The sequence below is a fragment of the Vidua chalybeata genome, chromosome 6, assembly GCF_026979565.1.
Source record: "Vidua chalybeata isolate OUT-0048 chromosome 6, bVidCha1 merged haplotype, whole genome shotgun sequence".
Classification (NCBI taxonomy): Eukaryota; Metazoa; Chordata; class Aves; order Passeriformes; family Viduidae; genus Vidua; species Vidua chalybeata.
Window position 1 is genome coordinate 57404386 of NC_071535.1, and position 24495 is coordinate 57428880.

The 24495-nt window shown below is 36.8% G+C and overlaps 1 protein-coding gene across 2 annotated transcripts in view; it reads left to right on the top strand.

Moving 5' to 3' along the window:
- The first annotated feature begins 3364 nt into the window (after positions 1-3364).
- IRAG1 (inositol 1,4,5-triphosphate receptor associated 1) overlaps positions 3365-24495 on the top strand; it is a 49502-nt gene continuing 28371 nt past the window's right edge. For both annotated transcript variants that reach the window (XM_053946461.1, XM_053946462.1), the window contains exons 1-3: positions 3365-3476; positions 22289-22374; positions 23428-23616. In XM_053946461.1, coding sequence (XP_053802436.1) covers positions 23548-23616 — 69 coding nt within the window. In that variant the 5' untranslated portion in view covers positions 3365-3476; positions 22289-22374; positions 23428-23547. The remainder of the gene's footprint in view (positions 3477-22288; positions 22375-23427; positions 23617-24495) is intronic.

A 24495-nucleotide genomic window follows, 5' to 3' on the forward strand; every position in this document is an offset into this window, starting at 1 on the left:
TGGGGCTCAAAGCCTTGATGAATGTTGCTTCTTGAAGAGAGCAGGAAATTCAACTTCCTTCATAAAACACAGCAAGCAGAGGAAGGCATGTTATTTTAGCAACTATAAGTTGGTTATGGAAGTGAATTGTTTCCTCAGACATTTCTATGCCTTGTTCTCTTGTCTTCTGAGGAGTATTAGAGAAAGACTTGGAGAAATTGAAGCCTTGTTTGAAAGCAAAATAACTGGTTCTCTTTATTCCAATTAGCTTGAAGAATCCTCAAGGTTCAAATGAGATTGGCTCAAACTGCAGAACAGTGTGCAGGTCAATTTGCATATGGTAATCCACAACAGTCACATAATTATTTCGAGTATTTTTTTAACATACTCTTAGAAGTCCTGTTGAGAGGTTTAATATCAAGAATGTATCAGTGGTAGAAATATATATTTTAAATTTTTGTTTCAGTTGTTAGTGATTATTTAATACTCTTTTTCAAGGGTGTTATAAACATGCTGATGAAGTGATTCTCAGAGGCAACTGTGATGCTCTGTAATTTGAAGGCCCACTTAAATTCTGCACTACCTCTAAGTACATTTGAGCTTTTTAATTTTTCTGAAAACACTGGATAAACTACTGCCATGTACATGGATCACAGTTTTTCTCAAAATAAGCATTGCAGTATTACTTATATAGTTGTAAGCCTCTCATTTCTACTAGCTTGTATTTGCAATCTCAGTACAGTAATTTTCTATAATGAATCTTGAGCATCTTTGGGGTTTAATTGTACTGTTTTTGGTTTTAAGTGTTGAAAAATGTGACAATTTGTAGCTTCACAGCTGTACAGACTCCAGTGAGTGTGGAAACATGTGTCTTTCTCAACCTCTATGGGGATTCTTTGTTTACTTTCCAGTTGTTCCACATGGAGTACTGGACATTTACCTGGGTTTATCCTTAAATGAGAATGTCAACAACACTGATTGTGGGTTTGGTTTGTTGGTTGTTGCTGGCTTTTGGGTTTTTTTTACCAATCTAATAGGGGAATCCAAATGTTAGATCCATAAATATTTATTGATACTTGTTTATTAAAGTTCTGTGTAATTAAAATTCCAAAGGTTATCCTTTTATGTCAAGCTTGGGAGGTGCTTCTGTGGCTGCACATTGTGTGCCTGTAAAACCAGCACATCTGTGCTGCATTTACAATATTGTAACTTTTACTGTTGAGAATAAGTGGTCACATGAATAACCTAACTGGGGAAGGGGAGAGGACAACAGAGGAGATGTGTGGAACTTAAATCTATAGCTTTTATTTTTCATAACACTGTCAAATACTTGAAACAAAGAAACCCAATTTCCCTTAGAACTCTGTCTATAGCACCTTCACCACTGTTGTTATGACATCAGTTTATTCTGTATTTCTAAGCTATTCTGTATAGTCTCTGTTTCAGATGCTGTACATCTGAACTTGCATCTGCCATGGAAATACAAACTTCCTGATATCTGCCAGTTCCTGCATCAGCTTAGCTTGAAACTCATCACCAGCTTATGGCAGTGCATGAGGAAGAGGGAGACCTGAACACACAACATTAGCTACACAAGCTTTTTTCTAGAGAAAAAGTACTACATGGCTAGAGACACTTTTCTCTTTATATGTTGTAGCCTTCTTTAAGTGTTAGAGATGCATTTATTCTTTCCAAAATCTATTTTTGGTATTGTTTTCCTTGGACTAAAAATGATGCTGTTATTCTGGTTGTCAGCCAGAATAACTATCTTTCCCCCTTCTTCCCTGCCCTCCCTTCATTCCCTCCCAGTACCCTTTGAACTTCTCTGACTTGTTGAATTTGGCAGGAGAGGATTGCAAAAGTATTAATCTCCTACAAGTCAAAATCAGTGTTGTGGTAAGAGAGGAGAGACCCAGCTTAGTGCTGCTAAGGGGAAAGGCTCCACTGTGAGCTGAAATTATCACTGATTCTGTTTGATCTGCCAGTTGGCAACCTGGCATGTGTGAAGCTTAAAACCAGGCACAGCAAATGCTGTCTTTTTGCTCTCCAGACTGGTAGGAGACATGTAAGCTTGCTATGAGGGAGATAAGACACAAAATCATCAAAATAAAATACCCGAAGAACAGGTTTTGATAGCTCAGCTGCTTAGAAACAACCCATTTTTTAACGTAGGGAGACATAGGTTACTAAATGGTCTGTGCACTGCTGTCTTTATTTTGGAAAAAAATCATAAATGTCTGTGAAACAGATCGTGAAAGCTGCAGGCTGATAACTCCTGTGATTTCACACCAAGTTCTAATAGTTGGTGGCAGTCCATATGTTTGTCTGCTTTCCAAAGTGGTGCAGAGCACTGTTAGTTTGTAACAGACACCCTCATCTCTTTTGCAGATTTTTCCATTGAGGCTGCAATGCCTAAAAGGAAAAAGTCTGAGGTTTCTGCAGTCTTTGGGAACAGGCTATAGACTCTGCTCAGCCTGCTCTTTAGGCATGTCAGTCAGGCTCATGGGAATGTTGTTAGTGGACAGGTTCTTCCCATGGCAAGTAAATGTCAGCCATCCAAGTAGAGGCAGCCATTCTAATTAGACTTTCCTTATGCAACAGATGTTTTGAAGCTCAGCCAGGGAGAATAAAGCAATACCAAGAGAAAGCAGCCCTTATCTGCTTTCTGGTCATTTAAAGAAGGCAGCTGGGGCTCAGGAATCTGTTCCCTGAAAATTTTCTTGCAACTGAAGTGGTTTCTCCACCAATTATGTCCTTTTGTGCATGTTCAAGGTGACTAGGCAAGCTCTAAGGCTGATGAAACTCCAGGAGCTCCACTTGGACTCACTACTTTAGGTGCCCTTTAAATCACCTGTCATAGGTTTAGGGTTTGTTTGGCATTTTAATATATAGGAAAATACTTAATTTCTTTCTCTGAAGTCTATTCAGGTTGTGCAGATATTTGGTTTATGGATGAGGAGTGTTTTGTGTTTTTGTTCTTCTCCTTTTTTAAAATTAACATTGGGGAAACCAGCAACACTAAACAGATGCTCTCAAAATGATCTGTAGTGATCCTGTTAAAGAACTCCCCTTCTGTCTTCCTTCAGGTCGCTTCAGAAGTTTCTAGACATACTTTTTGTTGAAGTAAACTTCAGTAAAAAATGGCAGAATAAGATCTCATTTGCTCTTAAGCAAACTGACTGCACACTTTGTTTCTGTTACTCACTGGTTTGTTATTCTGTGATTATTTGAAAGAAATTAACCTGTGGTAACATCCTGTTTTCTTTCTTTGCCTGATCATCTGCTTGGAAGGAGTTGTTCATTTTGCTTGAACAAACAAAAAAATCCCACCCTTCTCTATCTAGTATTGATTTTGTTTCTCTGTGTTTAAAATAGGAAGCTCCTGCCTGCAGCATTCCAGCCATCAGCCTGCTGAATATTCATTATCCTTTCTTCACCTGTGCTGCAGGGCACTCATGCTGACCATGAGAATTCCAGACTTTAAATTCCTCTGATAGGTAATAAGCTTTTTGCTTGTACTTTGTTTTACTTCTGTTATTTGAAACAGTTGATTTCTCATTTGTGGGTCTCATTCAGTGCAGTGAGTAAGGAGCCCTTTACACAGGAGAGTTGCACAGGTCAGTTGTTATTTTGACAATTTTTAACATATTTCAATTTTTTTCCCTTGATCAACATATATGTTGTCCATTTGCTAGTTTTTAAATTAAATGCTGCTTTATAAACAATTTAAATTAAACTCTTCAGTAAAAATTGTGGATGGGGTCATAGATGAGAAGATATGAAACCCTAAAGAAATGTTTCTAGAAGATAAAAATCATTGTTTGATTACCTAACTAATATTCAAAGAGCTATATTTTTTCCCATAACTATCAAACATTATTCCACTGAACTGAATGCTCCACCTAGATGGATGTTGATAAAACTCAGAATGTAAGTGTGCATTCTTGGTAACTGAGAGTGCAATGTGCTTTAGGTATATGACAAAAGTGAGATTTAGTTCAGTAGTGCAAGAAACAAGACAGCTACTTTTAGGTAACATCATGAGTTTTACTACAGTGAATTTAATCATTTGGACCTAGCCTGAAGCAGTATTTATTGCACAGTGCCAACATCTGATAAACAGTTCAGGTGAAGAAGCAAGACCAGTGGCCAGTTTCACTTAAGTGTATTGGGGAGTGATCATTTCTTCTTCACAGTAAATCTTTGCTGTATTGACAAGTGTTGTTGGAAAGTGCTGAAGAGTTACATTCACAGTATTTTGAATGCTCTGAGGGTCTTAAAGTGAAAAAAAAAACAACCAACCCAAAAACACCTTTCCCAAGATATTTGTAGGACATAGTGAAAACTGTGTCATTATACAGTAAAGAACCAAATCCCTTGAAGAGGTCAGAACTGAACTGTTGTATCCCTCACTTTCTTCAGCACATGGTTCAGTTATTTTCTGCTGCATTTGTGCTATGAAGTAATGATTTAAGTGGGTGAAATTTAATGTTCTCGTCAGTTAATAAGATTAAATAATGTACCAGTGCAAAGACTATTCAGCATGTTTTTAATATTCAGACCTTCCTCAGGAATACTAACCCATGACAGGAAGGGCTGCAGCTGGGCAGCTTTGAGAGAGTAAACTGAACAAGTAACTGCTGCTTGTCTGCAGAGTAACCTGACTAGAAAAGTTGTGTGATTTATTAATGCCTGACTTTTGGGTTGGTGTAGTTGAGGAAATACAAATTAAGACAGAGTATGAACCTAATGAGTAAACTAAATAAAATTCCATTACTGCACCCTGCTTAAAAAAAAAAAATGAAGAAAATGAAATTTTTCATGCCAAAAGCACTGATTTAGGGAAAATGGTAACTCTAGAGTTGAATATTCATGAAGCTTTGCAGTTTGTTCACTTAAGGTACTGATTGTAATTCAAACAAGCTCTGGGATTCAAATTTGCTTTTTGCTTCACCTCAGTTCAAAAGTACACTTAACACATATTTAGAATTGAAGTGGATTTGTTCTGTGTATGATAGAAATTGTGGTACCATTCACACAGGCTGGCAAATAAATTGTTATGGTATGTACTGTAGTTGCCCTGTTTTTTAATCTTCTGGATCCCATTATTTCTTCAGAAAATAATTTCTGATTTAACTGGATAATGAGAATTTTAGAAAAAAAATCATAGCTGGCTCTGACTTTAAATTTAAATATTTCCTTTAACAAAATTACATAAATGGCATGTTCAGTTAGTAACTTTATCCTCTTTGGTCTGTAAAAATATACTTTTTTTGTTTTCAACAAGGTTAAAAACATAACACTTGGAAGGAACACTTAAAAGATCAATTTGTAGGTTGTCTTTAAGTGCCATGGAAATTCAAATAAACATTGTTCTAACTAAGAAACATTAACAACAACAAAAAAAGTTTGGAAAAACTTTTGTGTTGGAAAAAATATTTACATGCCTTAGAAACATGTTCAGCACAATTCAACATCATATTATTTGCAGAGATCAAACAGTATAATTGGTATTAGTTTAGATTTAATTTTTTTTCTATAGGTATAGACATACATTTTGTGTAAGCTAGCTTGGCAATTGTTACTTTTTTGTTGGGTTACTCAGTTGTTGGGTTTAGAGAAGAAATGAAGGGAAGATGTGAAAAAAGATGATTGGAACATACATTAAATGTTTATAGAAAACCTGGAAACTCTAGTTCTAAGTTCTGCCTTTCTAATTCTCTCTTATTTCTTTTGATCTGTGAGAAAAAATATTGGGAAGATGATTTCCTAATTACTGCAGCCTAGGATTTGGATAGAAGAGAACATTATTAAAGAGAATTAAGATTTCAATTCTTAAGAACTTAATTTCTTAGCCAATATAATTAAGAGAAAGATAAAAAAATATCTCTCTTTAGCTTGCTATTCCTTCCACTGCCCCAAGAAAATTTTTTGGTAATCTGAAGTCAGTCCCTTCAGGAAAGGCCATTATATAAAAAAGATTGATTTTAACCTAACAAAGTTTGTCTCCCTGGGCTTCCCTGTAGTCATCTGATAAGTGAAAGGTTCCTGCAGAATGCGATTCTGAGAGCCTAAATTAAATTCCTTATTTTAGGACAGGAGATTAAGTTGATTCAAAAACAAGGAAAAAAAAAACCCAAAAAACCAAAAACAAACCAACCAAACCAAACTGACAGAAAATTTCAGGAGACAAATGGCCTTAGGCTAAAGTGAGTCCTCATGAGAGGTTCCCTTTCTGCATATTCTCATGCCTCTCAATATGTTGAAAGTGAGTGGTATCATTAATAATACGGTAGTGAAGATGATGAACAGAATGAAATGGGTCTAGGCTCTTCTTCTCTTGATCCTTCCCCACAGAGAGCATCAACTTTGGTCTTACTGGTTTTGGTAGGAACACTTGAAAGAGATCTTAGATCAGCATTTAGCAACTGTATCCAGACACATCACAGCTGATGAATCTTTGAATGAAAACAGCAATTTCAGTTGACAAGTAAAAACAGATATCTGCATTGTCTGCAAGACAACAATTGCTTCCTCAGCTTATCAAGTTTTGATTTCTTTATATCAACTCTAATAACTCTAAGAGGACTAATGCAAAGGTGGTGTTCAGTTCAACTGAATTGATAAAGACACACAAGCAAACTAGATAAAGTTTCATAATGGTTATCAAATCACAATGCCTGAGGCAAAACTGAGCTTGAGAGCTTCAAGGGAAAGAGGGGATGCCAAGGTAACAATTTGGCTTTTGGGTGTTGGAAGAACTGTTTGTCATGTTCCTTTACTTACCTGTACTCCCAGGATTTGTTATTAGGAAGCTTTCACTGCTTAGTCCTCTCCTGCAAGCCATACAACGGGAGGGCAAGGTGTGACCTGCCAAGGCTGAAGGCATAATCATGTTGCAGCACAACAGCACAGGGAAAACCTGCAGGTTTAGAGGCAAACAAAATGTACAGTTTGTCTCTTCAAAGTAGAGAGTGGAAGCTTTGACTGGAAGTTTGTTTCTTTCTGTAGTGAGTGGAAGCTTTGATTGTGCTTTGTGGAAAAAAGTAGGTTTCTCACAAAATTTTCTAGACAAGAATTAAATGTAGTTTGTTTTGATCTAGTGCATCTATGATGGAATATCTAGCTATAATGAATGAAAACTTAGTATGATGTACATTAACTCTGTTGTTAAAGCAACCTTATTGTGGAATTTGTTATGGATTGAGTTTACTAGTACACAAGGGAAATAATACTTAGAGTGTGAAATAACTTCTAGAGTTGTGAAGTCATGTGGCCTTTTTCAAGTTTTTGATATCTCAAGGGGGAAGACCATCTACTGTATCGTAGACCAATCTTATATTTTTGTTTTTTACATTTCTTTGCCTACTAAAACCTGATGTTTATACTAGCTGAACTAGTAAGAAATATTAGAGGAAGAGAAAAAGTATTTCAAGCCTCTATCCCAGAAAATGGATTTATTCCTACTGCTGTGTATTCTGTAAGTGAAAACCAGTGGGAGTGCAAGAGCATCTTAAGACATATCCCCAGTTTACACCATTGATTTGAACTGAGATTATTCTCACGTTTTTTCTGGCTCAGCCACATGTGAGGCTTTTGGACCAGGAGTGTAGGTAGCATTGTACAGCTGAATATATGTGACAGGGAGAGGTGTTATCTCAAAATAAAAAAGACACATTTTTGCAGTGAGAGCAATCATTCACTGGAACAACCTCCCCAGAGATGTGGTGGTGTCCCCGTTGCTGGAGGTTTTCAAGACACAGTTAGAGAGAATGCTCAATCATCTTGTTCAGGCTCTCTTTCCCACAAAGGGTTGGGCAGGTCAATTTTTCAAGGTCCCTTCTGACCTGGGCTGTTCTGGGATTCAGTGATAATAAATAAGAAAAAGATGGAGAACAGCAATAATACTTTGTAATCAAGAGCTACGTAAACCTTCATGCCAGTCTCAGCTTCTTGATTTTCTGGTAGTTTCTATGTTGATTTGCACCTGTGTCTTCTATTAAAAGGAATTGAAGACAAACGGGATTTTCTTCAGAGCCATAAAATTAGGAATATCCTTTAGTGTGTGTGCAAGCAAATGTGCCTCTGTGTGTAAGACTGCAAAGTTTGGAAAGTGCTGGTTTACTCTCATTTCTCCTGTGAAATTCAATTATTTCTCTATGATGCATCTTAAAGAACTGAAAACACTTTCAGTGACCTGCCACCCAAATAGCCTCTTAAAAACATCCAAAGATTGCTCATCTGCAAGACTCTAAAACGTGACAAAGCAGGGAGATGCCAGACATTCTTCAGGCTGAGATATGTTTACTTCTTCATGGAAGCTGCTTAGGAATCCAGCACAGTATCATCCTGGGTCTTAGTCCTGGCTGTGGTCTTAGCATGTACTGTTTGTATTAACTAGAAAAATGTAAGAAAAAATCCTTTTCTCCCATTGCTTTCTTCTGCCTGTTGTTCTGTCCATCCATTTCTTCAGCACTGCCAATTGCACATGGTGAACAAAAAGGCACTTTTCCTTTGTTTACTTTCTCACAGTTTCTTCCAGAAATTGAAGCTGCTTCCACCAGTGAACATAAGGGCTGCACATCCAGGTCTTGCAAACCATTAATCTCATCCCACATAGGGATCATGCTCATGCTACTCCAAAAGCTGAACCCTTCTTTAACACTCAGTGTTTTCAACATCTGCAGCTCAGGCCTTTCCAGGTCCAGGGGCTGTATAGAATTACTATTGTACTCCATAAGTCAGTTCAAACAGAGATCAGATGGATGTAGCTCCTCTACATGCATCTGATCTCTGTTTGAACTGACTTATGTGCTCCAATTATTTTTCAACTTCCTGTGGTAACAAATACAATTCCTTATTTGTATACTGTTGTGAAGGAACTTCTTTTTTACTCAAACAATTGCCTGGTAACTGCTTTTGGCATTCTTATGCATATGTACTGTGAGGAATTGAGGGAAAACAATTATTAGGCCACCTCTTCAGTGTACTCATCACTTTCTAACCTGTCTCTATACAGAAGTGTCCTTCTTTGCATGGAAACCATTTGCAATGACCAGTCTTTCTTCCATGAACCATTTCTTTTTATGTTGTTGGGGGTTAGTTGTTGTTCTTTCTGGGGGTGTGTGTGCTTGTTTTGTTTGGGTTTTTTTGTTTGTTTTTTGAGATGTGACTAGAACAATTTTAAAGATTTGGTCTCATATTCTATGCTGTTTCTAGCTCTTTCCTATTAATTCTTAACATTTTTGCCTTTTTGGTTGCTGCTGAATGCTGTTTTCAGAAAGCTATTCAAAATTACTCTGAGCTCTTTTCTGACTTGCAAAATGTAATGATAGGCTTTTATTTAACTAAGTGTTTTGGTGGTGTTTTTTTTTTTTTTTTTTTTTTTGGTCGTGTGTATCAATTTGCCTTTTTCATCTGACATTTTATTATTCAGGTGCTCAATATTGCATAAACTACCTTGGCTGTCTTTAGCTCTGATTTTCCCATCTCATCTTTAATAATCTGTACAGACCCACTTTTCTGGATTCTTCAGGACTATGTTGAACACCTCAGTACTCATATGCAGCACACAGAACAACTTCTGTCCTTTATTTTCTTCCTTCAGTTACAGGAGGTATTTGTCTTTTGTCCTGTGGGAGCAGGACAGGGAGCAGGGAGTTTCCTTAAGATGCTTGATAAAAAATTTTGTCAAAACCTCACCTTGAAAAATACATGTTGCCTGTATTAAAATGCTTGTTGATTTCTGTAGAGGAATTTAATGAAATAGCAAAATTTAGACTGCTGGACAGTCCTGTATTTACTATTCTTTTATCTGGATCTATTTAGTAATAAAATATTACATTAATTTCTTATCTAGGACAGTTATTATCTAAAAGTTAGGAACTAGGATGAAAGTCTTAAATGATAATAAAATTATAAAGCAATCAGTCCTCAAATCAGAAGTTTGTTTTGTTTGAGCAGAATAACAAAGCAGCTCAGGGTCAACATCAAAACATTGAAGGAAATGTTTGGAACGAATGAGCATCCTTCACTGTGTGCCTTTATCTCAGTCTCTTTAAGGCTTTTTATATGCCTTCCATTACATCAGGTGATAATGCACAGCTTTTTTTTTCTTGGCATTTGCCAGAATGTTGTCCAGAGACACTCTAAACCCCCAAAACTTTGCTTGACAATAAAACTTTTGATGCATTGGTATTTCAACATTTCTTCTATTAAGATTAGTCTTATCTTATTAGTCTTACGGTATTGTTAAAATTACAATGAGTTCCTATATCTTCTTTTAAGAGATATTTTCTAAATAATTTACCTGGTTTTGTATTTTTTAATTTCCTAATATATTAGAATCACTGAATCTTTTTCATTCCATAATTCTCTACAAGTGTTTTAAACTTTAAATAATGGGTTCCATTACTTTAATGCAAATTTGTTTACTTTATTTGACATAAAGAAAGAAAAGAAAGGTAAAGTAATAAATCTTAATGTTTGTGTCTACATACTTACTGTATACAAATTGTTTATAAGTAGGCAAATACAGAATGCCATTTTGACTCATCATATATAAAGCTGTAAAATTAGCAACATGCCAGTTTCTTAGTGGAGTGATGACAAAAGCAATACTGAGTTCTAGCATCGCTGATATAGTGCAATGAAACAGGACTAAGAAATATGTATTTGAGTCAATTTAGGTCAGTATCAAGCTATGATTGCTGCTCCTTTCCCACTTTGTCTCCATGCTCCTTTCCCAGGAGATACCAAACTGTCAGCAGCTGCAATGGAACAGGAGGTGTTGTACAAACTCAGTCATTTGCACCAGAGCTGAACTGCTGGTTGTGAACTGAGGAACTGAAATGCAATTACTCACTGCTCTTACTGCAGATATGGAGTGCCCCCAAAAAAACCCAGACAATTGCACTAGGTCTGATATTTCTGTGGGAAATCTTGACCCATGGCATGTCCTGGAGTTTTTTTAAAGCTTCATAGAATGTGAGTAACTCTGTTGCTTTTATGTCCTTCTCACATCCCCTATTTTCATTTTAGGTTTTGAGGTTAAAATGTCAAAACTAGCATATGAAATATAGCCCCCAAAGTGAAGAATTCTCTTTCCCTGCAGAAGTAGTTCTCTGGTTTAAGCTCATCTTTTTTCTAGGACCTTCCTGTGCACAACACTGATAAAACCATATCAAATGAGTGTGGGGTTTTTTTAGATGTTGATGAGATGAGATTGTGCATAAAGCTGGTACATTATTTTTTGGATCAGCTCCTGGATATAATCAGGAATGGAATGGTGTTGGCTAAATAATTTTATCAGGGAAAGATTTTGACAAAGGACATGAGGAACATTTTGCTACATTTGGCTTGTGCTATTCCAGAAGAGCAGAGCCGTTGTTTTCCTCAAAGCTTTTTCTGAGCTCTCTTATTACCCAGAAAAATGTGGGGTTTTGGTACAGTATGTGCCAGTCAATGCAAAAAAATTCCTTTCTTGTTCTGATCGTTTTGATTTTTATTATTAACTTTCTTAGTCGTAGGTTTTGAAAAACAATAATTGAAAATGGCAGAAATAAGGTTAGCAAACTATGTGTTCTCAGAGTGTGGTATCTGGTAGCCTTCTAAAAGAAAATGAGAAGCTATATTTCTTACCATGCTTTCTAGGTGATGCAAGCCAATAAGGATAATTTTCCAATTAGAGTGCAAATTGTAAAGATCCTGAATCGAGAATTTTAACAAGTAGCCAAAATAGGCCTCATTTTCTTTCTGCTGAGAAGAGTTTAAAAGTAAGAGGAATTCTGTACTTCATTCACTTGAATCATCAAAGGTTAGCTTTGATGTTGCATATTTGGAAATGCTGACTGTCCATATGCAGAATACATCAGTGTTTCCTTAAAGTGAGGACACTACAAGTAGATGGTTAAATTCTCATTTAGGTCCTCAGTGTTAATACCTGGAAGACAAATAGAATGACTGAGGTGCTTTTGAAGTGGATGGTATAAGAGAACATTCACTTTACCTTTAAGGATACTTGAAAAGTAAAAGGTTGAATTGCTTTTAGCAATTTTTTGCTTTTTAGCATTACCATGTGTTCCCAATCTTGAGATTCTGTGGGTAGAGACTTTGTATGATGTAGTGGAAAGGCAGCTCTGGAGCTGGTTTGGGTTGTTTTGTTTGGGTTTTTTAGGTACTAGCAATAATCCCTTGTCCCTCATTTTGGATTCCGATGGCGTGCAGAACTTCGAGAGCACAGGAAATGGGGACTTGCTTCTCTTCTCACAAACAACTGCTTGCTTTCATTTTCAGACCATCCTTTCTGAAGTCAGCAAATCTGTTCTTTCTGAAGTGATGAAGCAGTGTGCTTTCTCCCTTTCCCCTACATTAAAATAAAGAGCTCAGGTTGAATTTTCCTGAAGTTTCTGCATCTGGATTTCACATAAGGACAAAAAAGGGCAAATTATTTACACTATAATTTTGGCCATGAGTTCTTGATTGTAGCCACTGGCAAGTCTCCTTCTGGCCACATATAGTTCAGGCCAAGTAGCTGATTTGGGGATCTGAGCAGGAGAGAACTGTGACACTTCTCGAGTCAGAGATGCAGCCAGAGATTACCTGAGAGAGGCTTACGAGTGATACCTGAGATTGAGTATCCTCTTGGGATAGTGGTATTTTCAAACCAGGGACAGTAGGCAGAAAATCACTTTCCAGAAATCAGATAAAACATCTGTGTAGTCAGTCAGTTGTAATGGTAATATGATGCACTGCTCTACTAAAAATTTCAGTCAGAACTCAACTGTCCTCTGTCTTTTCATTTCAAGGCTTTGTTTGCCCTGGGAGTTTGGACACAGTGTTATTTTCACATTATGAAGTTCTTAGAGCAAGCATTCCCAAACTGATATACTTTTTCATTTAAATTTATTTTTTAGAAGGTGTGATAGAAATAGGCAGCCTATTTACAGCGGAATTCAATTTATGTACTATGTAAAGGCTGCTTGCAAAAGGGTTCATCTCACAAAGTTCACCAGATGTTATTTATGACTGAAGTTTAACTCAGTGCTGTGCCTGTATTATAAAATAACCTTTTAAAGAATGAAAATGAATATTTTACTGTGTGAGATATAAGAACAGCCATGTCATGAGCATGCCTGATGGAACAGTCTCTGTGCTAACAGCTTGTTTCTGTATGATGTGTGAATTTTAGAGTATTTATTTCACCTCGGTCTTAATTACCACATCATCCTGTCTAATGCAACACCTTCACAGACCTCAAATTATTAAATCAAATATGCATTGTTGGTTTCACCTTGAAATTAGTAACTGCCTCAATTAGCCCAATTAGCAAAAGAGGGACTTTGAGGAATTTGTTGCTGATTCAGCATGTGCCTCATTGGAGGGTCATCCAATCCAATTCATTGCTAATTTGGCCAGTAAAATGCACATAGAATATCTTTGCTAAATGCATCAGTAACAAGGTGATCTTTCTGTCTCTGAATATTGTGGGTCTTGACTTTTAAATACCAGTTAAAAAAAAACACACAAACAAACAAAACCTGGCCAAGATCAGGCTTCATCCAAGCTACTGAAAGTCTGCTTTTACATAGTACATAAGTTGAATTGTGCTGTAAATATGCTGCCTATTCCTATCATACCTTCTAAAAATTAAATTTAAATGAAGAACTGCATCAGTTTGGGAATGCTTACTGTAAGAATTTCATAGTGTGAAAATAATACTGTGTGACTACATCTGAAGGGTTCTTGTCAGGGTATTTATAATGTTCCAGAAGCATACAGTCAGTAGGCAAGGAATAACACAGCACACAGAAATCTGTAAATGATTCAGCAATACAGGCAAAAGACCTTCTACAAAGTGTGTTTGCAGAATCTTGTATTGTATTAATAGATCTTTTGAGAAAGAGAGAGGTTTTGGCTCCAATTTTGCATTTACATCACACCTGAATGAGACACTGAGGACTTCCTCACCCCACCTCTTTGGAGAATACTAAAATTGAACAATCATCCTTTGTATTATTAATCTATTGTTGTTGTTTTTGTTGTTGCTGCTGCTGTTATACCTGTTTTTAGAGCTAGATATTGATGAGAGAAATTAGTGTTGCTGCTGGCTTTAAAATTATGTCTGTTTCTAGGAAAAAAAAAGCTTAAAAGGTGGCATTACAAAATGTTACTGCTTTTTCACACTTCTGTATCGTACGCTGGCAGGAAGGAAGAGGTGACATGATGAGCTTTGCTTTTTCACAGACAGCTAGACCTGCAGATTTCATGTGTACTCTAGGAATAAAATTGGACTGTTTCTAGCAAAAGCAACAATTCTTGTGACCTCATATACAGCATCCCTAGATTCAAGCTCGGACGTTGCAGCCTGGATGAGTGAACTACCAGGTCTGTAGAAAAAAAGTAAGTAGTCAAAATCCACACAATTGCTGTTTATTCAAATAAGTTGATAGTGAAGAAATTCCTGTCCTGGTGCAATATTTGAAAAAACATTCAGTGGACTAAGAGCCATCATTCTTTTCTCATAAAAAGGAAGTGAAACACGTTCATGCTCTTTTGGCATGTGTTCATTTTTGCAATGCAAAAATAGGTGTCCATGCATCACTAAAGTAAGCAAATGTCAATCTCATTGTGTCCAGGAAGGATAAAATGGGAATAAAATGCTTATTTTGCTGCTTTGCCATTTATCTATGCAAGATGGAAAGCCAAGTATAATCTCCCTGCTTGAAAGCCCACAGTTGCATTCTAGATCCCAAAGGCGACAATTTATTGTTGGTTTGTTCAACAAAATTTGCCCTCTGCGATTACCCTTTGTGATTGGGAAAGAAAGAATTCAATTTCTTCATTTGGAAAAATTTTTTGCTTGACTAGCAACAAGACTCCTGGGTCACTAAGCAATAATGTTCTGCCCTAATTGCCTTCAACTTATTTATGTTTCTAAGTCAGGCCTTTGGTAGTCGGTTTTTCCAAATTATGCAAAGTTGATATCCTGCTGCCCTGTAAAGTAGAATAATTTATAGAATGTTTCTATGTAGAAATTGCTTTCAATCATTTTACTTCATATAGAAACCTTAAGGTTTTTCTTTAAAAAGGATGAATTGACACCAAGGAACGCTGATTTTTTCCCTCCTAATCTTAACTGTCTCTCCTCCATGCAAACGTATTTGTTCTCTTTTTACATTGACTAAGAACACAGTCAAATGGCAATTTGAGAAAATATAATCTCAAACTTCCAGCTCTGCCTACACCCTAGACAAAAATAAATGTGTAACTAGAATGTGATGTATAATACATGCAGTCCAGACAGCAGAAACATATCCAGGTTTCTCCAAATCTGTGAGAAGGAGTAGAAGAAAGAAACCCAAGTGACTCTGTGTGACTGAGAACATGATGCTCATTTAGCAAAAGCATGTTGGGTGGTATTATTCTCTCCTGGTATTTTGAATGGTGCAATTTCTGTTGGGAGATTCCTCAGTGCACAGGTCCTGCTTCAGAGGGGTCCTTCAGCACCACACAACGAGCCTGGCACTGCCTCTTAAACAATTTTACTTTTAAATAGTAAGTTGTCTAAGAGGAGGACATTTTTTACTCACATATCATTTCAACTTTTTTTTTTATCCTGTTTTAAGTTCACTGCCTTTTTGTTATAATAGACTTTTTTCCAGGTACTTCCTAACTCTAGATTTTTTTTGAACTGCCCTCCTGAATGACACCAAGTGTACTGTTCTCCCACTCTTATCTTCACACTTTCTTATATGCTGTTCCTTATTCTTATATGCTTAGAAATCCTTATTCTCCATGCCAAATATCCTCCCACTCTATATTCACATTCTTCCTTTTAACTGCATTTCTTAAAGTCTACACAAAATAATCTGCAAGTTAAGGAATATAGCAACTATGTCTTGAGATCCGACAGTCTTCTGATCATCAGATTTGCTGCTGTTGGCTGAATCCTTTAATTTCTGCATAATACTGAATAAATCAGGGATTCATTTTTTCCTTAATATCACATGTACTGTCTTTTTCACTATATATATATATTTCTAAAATTTTGTTTTAAAGTACTCCAAAGTTAATCTAAACTGGTTTCCTAGAGGCCACTTTACTGAGCAGTGCTTTTTGTTGTCTTCTTTCTTTTCCAACTGAAAGCCCAGTGATAAAAAAAAAAAAAAAAAAGAGCTCAGTAAAACATCCCTCTCATAAGAGAGCTGAGTCCAGTATCTTAGGTACAGACTTAACCAGATAAGATCACCATTTTGGAGGTCTGTCTCAAGGGTATTTGTTCAAAGAAAAGCCCCAGAATGAATAAAAAGTACAGGTGAGCCAGAACATGGGGTTTTTTTTCTGAACTTGTATACAGTTCTTAAAACCATTTGTTTTAGAGAGGTTGTGCTGCTTATAACCTCATTTTCTTAAGTTTTATTTAGTGCTAGATAAAAAAAAAATCCCTGAAAAAAAAAATTGTATCCAAACTAGAGTAATTTATAAAAATTTGATTATTGCAACATTAACTGCTACTTGTCCCTAAAAAAAACCCCAAAAACATTGGAATTGGGAAATTTTTAGGCTGTCTAAAATAGGCTTACCTTAAAAGAAATACCTTTTTTTTTAAAAAAAATCTGTGTCTACTAGTTAAAAAGCTAGTGAAATACTGCTCCTCAGTGTTTCTAAAATATGTACATTCTTCATCTGTTTGCTGATTGTCTGCAGCATAAAATTCAGCCTAGAATTCTTGCAAGACAAAAAAAGTCATTGTAAGCCACTCCTTCAGATGCTTTGCTGCAAGAGAAGTAAATCTAAACACTGACTGCTAACAAAACAAACTGTAAAAACATTGCTAAAACAAATGAAGATGACATTTTACAGAAAGAAAAGTGCTATTTTTGAACACAGTTATGATCTTTTAGTAACTATTGGATTTTCATTTAGCCATGTTAAAATGATTGTCTGTGAGTGAAATAGGTCCAATAGCTGTTTCTCTTCATGTATCAAGGAAAAGCTAAAGCTGGGACCAGAATGGGTCCTCTGGGAGTTAAGTACAGAACTCACAGATTAAATTTTCCACTAAACTCTTTTGGAATTAGTTTTCAGATTTCCTTAAACTCTGGTGTCAATTTTTGATACATAATCAAACCAAGTGCCTTGTTGTAGGGGTTGGTCTTGTTGATAGTAGAGCAGCATCACCTGTCACCCCCAAACCTTTTGTTTTTCAGTCTCAACAGTGTCATAACTCCCCTTTACTGGAGAAATTCTCCCAGGATGCATGTCAGGTTGGACATGCATCAAAACATTTTACTTTCTTCCTGACCTAACTTTTCCTTTCTCTCATTCAAGCAGATTATTGAAAACCATCCAGTTTTATGTGTTCTGAGCTATGAGGAAAACAGGAAGCAGAAAAGGAGATTCTTTCCTGTCCTGCTGCTCTGTAAATCAAGTCCTACGTGTGTAGCTTGTAGTTCCAAAGAAGTCTGTAACCACTGAGGTTGAGGGAAGTTTTTTAGAAATTGTATTTTCCTTCAGCTATCTCTAGTTTCTTCCTTTAAAATATTTTTTTGAGAGAATTATTCACATTTATCCCTTGTCTCTGAGGTTGCAACCTAGAAGTATTCTGATTGTTAAGAAGTATAATTTAAGTCGCTCATTAATGAATCTCAGAATGAAAATAGATTTTTTGAATTCACACAGTGGTTGCATGTACATTGCATGCCCCAGTGGAATTGTTCTGTATCCTAAAAACAGAAATACCACTTTCTCTTCCAGGTTTTACCTTGAGCAGTTGCATGGATGTTAGTGTAGGAGGAACTCAGATCATTAAGGTTATCACAGAGGTGCCTTATTTTTGTCCTGGGGCTATGACTCTGTGGTTTGGTAAATTGGCTGAAGCAGGATCTTAATATCTTGCAAACTTGAGTATTTAACATGAAAAACCACTCTTTTGTCATAAGAATGAGATGCAATAGGAAACTACTAGTCAATATTTTTCCTGTGTTGCAGACAATAAAGAAAATGTCTTCCAGTTTCCATGTAGGACCTTTTGTCACAAAGGGCAAGAATGTACATGAGTCAGCTTCAGTTATGGGATTCTTTTTCCTTTTCCCAGTGAATTTTCCTATTATACAAAGGTCTTGGAGTCCTAATGCAAAATTTGAAAGTGTTTCTATTAAGATATTCTGGATCTGTTTTGGGGGGGTTTATTTGTTTTGTTGTGTTGTAGTTTTGGGTCTTTAAAATTTTAGGGGATGGTTAAGTATGCCAACAAACTGTGTATCTTATGCTATAATCATGCTTTGTCTTTGAAAACACTTTTGTGGTACAAACATAAGAAAAACACTGTTTTCCTCAGACTTTGAAGGACGTTTATTGCGTCTTAAGTACTTCAAAGCTGCAAAACCTAATTCAAAATGTGACGTGAATTCCATATATTTTTTACAGCTATACAAAAAGGAGTGCGAAAAGGTACCTTTTTAATTTGGTAACATTTTACAACCACTTTACAGGGCAACAAAGTAAAAAGTTACAAAAGGCCACTCAGAATTGTGCAGTTCAGCTGCTGCATCCATGAGCAAGCAACTCCTGTTTTGACAAATGAGACTTGACTGCAGGCAGCGTGAGGTCAAGAAATATTAATAAAATGCTTTATCTGGTTATTTCTGCTCTTTTTTGTGTCCTCTTGCTGAGATATGACAGAGCATTTGGGTGCCCTGCACTGATAGCAGGTGCCCAGCTATCAGTGGAGGTGGAGTGAAGCACCTTTCTCTGAGCCTTTGCTGCCACAGACTCAGTCGTGACTCAGCCAGGGGAAGTTAAGTGATTATACTTAACTTTCTCTACTATGGTAAAATAAGTTGCAGAGAGAACACACTGAAAGCCAAGGGCCTCTAAATACTTTTCCCTTTTATGGAATAGAGCTCCCAGATCTCCATTTCCTGGAGATTGTACTCTAAGCCTACACAGTGGTAAAAGAAAGTTCTCTGCATTCACTGATCTGTATCTGACTACAAATTTGAGCTCAGGGTATATTTTTTTTCCTAACTATTTTAAGCAGTAAGATTATAATAACAGACCAAAATGTTAAAAAGCACTCCATCCTCTCTCTCTCTCTCTCTCTTTTTTTTTGTTTGTTTGTTTGTTTTTGTTTTGTTTAGATTGTCTCCTCTTAGTGTGGGAATGAGCAGAATTTGGTGAACTGGATAGGTAATTTGTTTGTGGTTTTTTAACTCATTTTGTAGGTGCACAAGGCTTGTGCATACAGAGATTGTAGATCTTCACCCACATCCACTCTGCCTGTGACATGTGAGTTAATATCTACCAGTATTTAGTTTTAAAAGATAATTTTGAAGCTTTTGTCATTTATGAAAGAATGGAGTTTTGGGGGAGATCATTTACTTTGATAAAACACTACAATAATGTAAATGACATTATTTGATAAGATAGAGACAGGTCAGACAGGGCTTGATCAATGAAGAGAAAAAAAGAAATAAAAATAGAAATAACAGGATCTTGAAATGATCTCAGTGCCTAGGATACTAATATGTGCTCATACACCTTGACTGTTTTTAAAGTGCAGGTGTATTTTTAAGCTCACTTTTCAGGGTCTTCAGGGCCAGCAATTACAGGTGTTTCACTTGGTACCTCACTGTATTGCACACATTGTTAACATATCATTTCCTTCTTTGACTGAAATGTCTTTGTTCTTGTGGAAAGGAGACAAAGCTGACAAAGCTAATGGGAGCATCAGTCCAAAGGCTGTTCATCTGGCAGGTGAGCCAGGCTTAGAAGCAGGCTAGTCAAGCTCTACATACTCTAGCTGAGGGTTCAGTACAGCTGTCAGCGGGTTTTGTAAATAGAGATGTGAATTTCTGTAAGCTCCACAGCTGCACTCTGCCCTAATGCTTTGCTGAAAAAGAAAAAATGTACCTTCCAGTGACATAAATTTTCCAAGGACATTTCTTTATCTTCTATCTACATTTTTGAGATGCAGATAAACTCCTCTAATTCTTGTACAGTGTTCTTACAAAGCCTCCCATTTCTATCCATTTTGACTCCATGTGACATTTACTGTGGCTGTTTTCATTGCCCAGCTAAAGGGGCATAAGGTCACTTCAGAAGTGATGGAAGAACATTTATTCACTAATATTTAAGTTTCCATCTTTTCTAAACCTTTGCCTTCCCTACCGGTATCAGAAGCAGCAATTGATCACTAAGTGGCAGAACTCCTTGCAGAGCATGGTATATCCACTTGAATTTACAATGTATGATATCTGTGCTGGGTAAGCATCACTGTTTAAAAAATCTGGGCTACTGACTTTGGACATTGCAAAGGTGAAAACGAAACTTTTAAACAGAAAGTTAATAATTTTGGAGTTCTAAATAATATAGTTTATTAATTGAACTACATCCTTATACTGAAATACCAAAATGCAGTGCCCCTCACTTTGGCAGTGTAGTGAACTGCAGCAATGCAGTTAAGGTGTGCAAAGATGGTGCTTGATTCAAGAAGCCAAGGAATATGAATAATTATATGTAAGCTTTCACTGCTCCAATATAGTCCTCAGCACTGGGGTTTTCTGGAGTGGTATTAGGAAAAAATGGAAAGTCAAAAGAAGAATTTTTCCTACTGATCACCACAGAGATTTGAAACTTATTCCTATTTGTAAGATAGCTCTGTAAGGAAATCAGAGTAGGGTTCTAATTGTGTCGGAGACAGCCTGAACTCAGTCCACTCCAAATGTGGGGGTTGTTAAGGTGGCATAAATTCATCTTTCTACTCTCTGTTTTCCCTTGGCTGTACTTTCTGTGCTGCATCTCTAGGACAACACAGCTTGGGATTTGTCCCTTTCTATTCTTAGACAAGCTTGCTGATTTATTTCTTTTTCTTTTAAAGATTTTTGCTTTTTAAATCTGAAAAATGAACTGAAACTTGATGTGCTTAATTGCTCTTTCTTCTTTCAAGATAACTTGCATTACTTTTTAAAGTTTAGTTTGTACTAAGGACTCAGCTAAGACTGGGGATAAACCACTTTGGTGCAATAGCTTCTACAATTCCATGTAGTACTGCACACATGCTTTGGCCGTGACTTGAAACATTCCTGATTTTTCAGGCCCAGCATTGGGTTGAATGTATCAGAACCATAATAAATTCATAAGGCAAACACTAAGAAGGATTAGATAAATAGCCAGATTTATATTTTTTTCTCCTTTTTTTTTTTTTTTTTTTTTTTTTTTTTTTTTTTTTTTTGAGTTCTTGCAAACTCAGAAACTGTAGGATGCCAGGATTTTCTTATAGAGATGAAAAGCAACTCTGTGTCATATTTTTTAGTTACCTTGTTTCCATCTGAGCTTCATGTGTTGCTAATAGTTGGTGACTGGGTTTGATACAAAAAAACTTAATTGTTGAAACACACAGATGTTCAGTATCTGCCTAATCGGCGGGTTTATTCAAATATACATAATCATAAATATTTCTTTTCCATCCTATTAGGGACTTTAATTGTTTTGCCTTAATAGCCATTTTAAAAGATTTTATTCATAGAAAGTTTCCTCTACTCTTATTTGAAGTCAGAGGTGGGTAAAATCATGATACAAACATAAACCACCACTTACTATTGTAGAATTAGAAAACCACTTGTAACAGGTACAAAAATGTCTAGAAAAGCTTGAAACATACTGTCCCTACAGCATGCACTCCTCTGAAAAATCTTTATGCCCACTGTTCAAATAGAGTCTGTATCTTGGTCTTCATAATGATGTCACATGTGCTGCATCTATTTCAGTGTTATTATTGAGGAACTGCAATTATAGAATTACTTTTTCCTGAACACAGCAATACTTATGTAGGATAATTTTTACAATCTATTTGTCCTGCATTAAAGTTCATGTGAGATGGCCTTGTATTCCTCTTCTAGTGAAAGAGAAAATTAAGTTTCCAACATAATGTGAAATAAACTAATAAAAGCATGGGTCTTAGCTGCTTCTGTAGTCCAAAGTTTTCACACATTCTGTAGGTTTTGCAACACAGATTTTCTTCTGTGAGAGTTGAGGTGAGGCACTTGTCACTACTGAGACTGCTTCAGTGTTTCTTGTGAATGGTTTTCCCTCTTTTTGCTTTTATTTTAAAGCAACACATGTATTTTGATAAATGCAATTGCCAACCTCAATAAACCAACATGTTCCTGAATACATTTCTTTGGCCACCTCTGAAATGGAAGGGAAAACTGTAGCAGGTTAATTTACAATGCAGTAGTCAGCAGTTCCTGGTGGAGACACCAGAGTGTGCACCAGGTGGCCTCAGCTGTGTGTGTGTGACCTGCAGGCACCGCCGGGGAGTGCAGCGATGCATCCATGAGGACACTCATGTACTGATGAGGACAGCTCCCTGATTCCTGGGCAGGTGTCGCAGTAAGTATTGCAACCCATCCACTGCCACTCTAAGGACTGATTTGTGCTTTGCACTGCTGATCCTCAGACTTTGGTGCAGGCTTTCATGCTGATGTTACCCTTGTGAATGCATTGCTTCCCCTTGATACTAATGAGAATATTCTCAGCTAATAGGTAGTGATTTTTTTTTCCTTCTTTGGGCATTTCTGCTGTTTTGCTTTGGAAGTGTCTTGCACTTTGTTGTCTTGTGCAGAGGTACACCAAGTCTTTTCACAGTTCACCTTGCTCAAAGGAGAAGTGCCACCCTCTGGGGTTCCAGTTTTGGTCCTCTGAGATCATGCTCTGTAGCATTAAGGCTATTAGTTACTAAAAGGCATATTATGGAAGAGATGACTGAGAAGGGACCCTAGCAATGTCTGTCAGTACATCTCCAGGGAGGTGTCAGAGAATGGATCCAGACTCTGCTTGGTGGTGCTGAGCAATAGGACAAGAGGCAAGGGCAGAAACTGATGCACAGGAAGTTCCACGTGAACATGAGGAAAAACTTCTTCTGTGCAGATGATTATGCACTGGAACATGATTGTTCACTGGAACAGATCGTCCAGAGAGGCTGTGGAGTCTCCCTCACTGCAGATATTGAAGAACTTTCTGGATGCAATTCTGTTCCATGTGCTCTGGGATGACCCAGCTTGAGCAGGGAGGTTGGACCAGGAAAGGGACCCTGTGGTCCCTTCCAACCTGCACCATTCTGCTGTTCTGTGATATCCAGGATATGATAATAGGATGCTGCTTATTTCTTAGAGGATATTTAGAAAAGGCAGTTTGGTCACATCATAGTGACAAAATGAAAATGGTAAAATGGAGGAAAGAGATGGAAATAGCAACAAGAGCAGAAGGTTGTCTGTTTTGAATGCATTTGCTAATTTTTACTTGACCTTGAAAGCTTTAGTTAATAAAACACAAGATAGCATTTTTAATTTAAACCTTAATACTGTTTGTTATTGTAAAGTGATCTCAGTTTTTGAGCATAGAGTTTTAAATGGATTTGATTTGTATTTTTGGCATCTAACCCAGCCTGCAGATCACGAGGCCTCCCAGAGCTTATGCCTTCAGGCTGACTTGAAACAGATACTGCCAGCAGTGCATGGTCCTCTTAGTCAACATTGCAGCTCCACGTGCTTCACGCTGCCCACCATGCCAACCTTACCTGAAGACAAGGGACAAGCAAAAGAGGCCCAGCACAACAGCTCTCCTCCAGCCAAAGTAAGCTCTCTTACTTACAAAGGTGTTTTCTGACACTTGCTGGAAACCTGAGGCTGAAACCTGTTTGTATATATTTAGGGGTTTATAAAATCAAATCTGTTTGCTGCTCTGTATTAGGGTGTTTTGCTTAATTGATGAAGCTATGAATGATCCTTCAGTTGAAATCCTTAAGAGTTCCTCAAATATTTTATAGCCTAAGGGATGAGAACTTAAATTGCTCAAGCAGTTGTTTATCATTTTGAACTGGAGGCTTATAAATGGTTCAGAACAGATAGACATATATCAAAGCTGTCCAAAATTGTCCTTTCTGATGTTATTAAAGAAAACTTTAAACTTTGAGAACAGAATTTAGGCTTACACTTCAACAACTAGGGTTGTTTTTACAAATATAGAGGATGTTATGCAACTTGTGTGTGTGTGAAAGATGGAAATGGGTCTTTTTGGTTTGCAGTCTTTCTCAGTGCTTTATTTGCCAAAGCAGTAGATGAACATACACTGGAACTATACAGAGGCAGGTGGGTGCCCTCCAGGCATATTGATCAGTTTGCTTCAAATTTGTGTAGCATCTGTATGTTTTTACATTTTTTCTTTCCAGATAAATATAAAAAATCAGTAACAGATGGGTCTTCCCCATTTTCAGTAATCTATACCACAGATAAAAAGTTTATGCTTTAATGAACAGGTGTTGGATTTTTTTTCAGTTGTTAGCTTAGCTGAAGTAAAGAACTTCACTGTGATTAAGAAATCACAGGTTATCCAAATCATTAATTTTTATGCAAACTGGTATAAAGAAAGAGGATTTATAGTCTGGCACATCCTCCGTTAAAGATGTGACACTGTCACTGGGTTTGGGGACACTACATTCCAGACTTTAGGTGA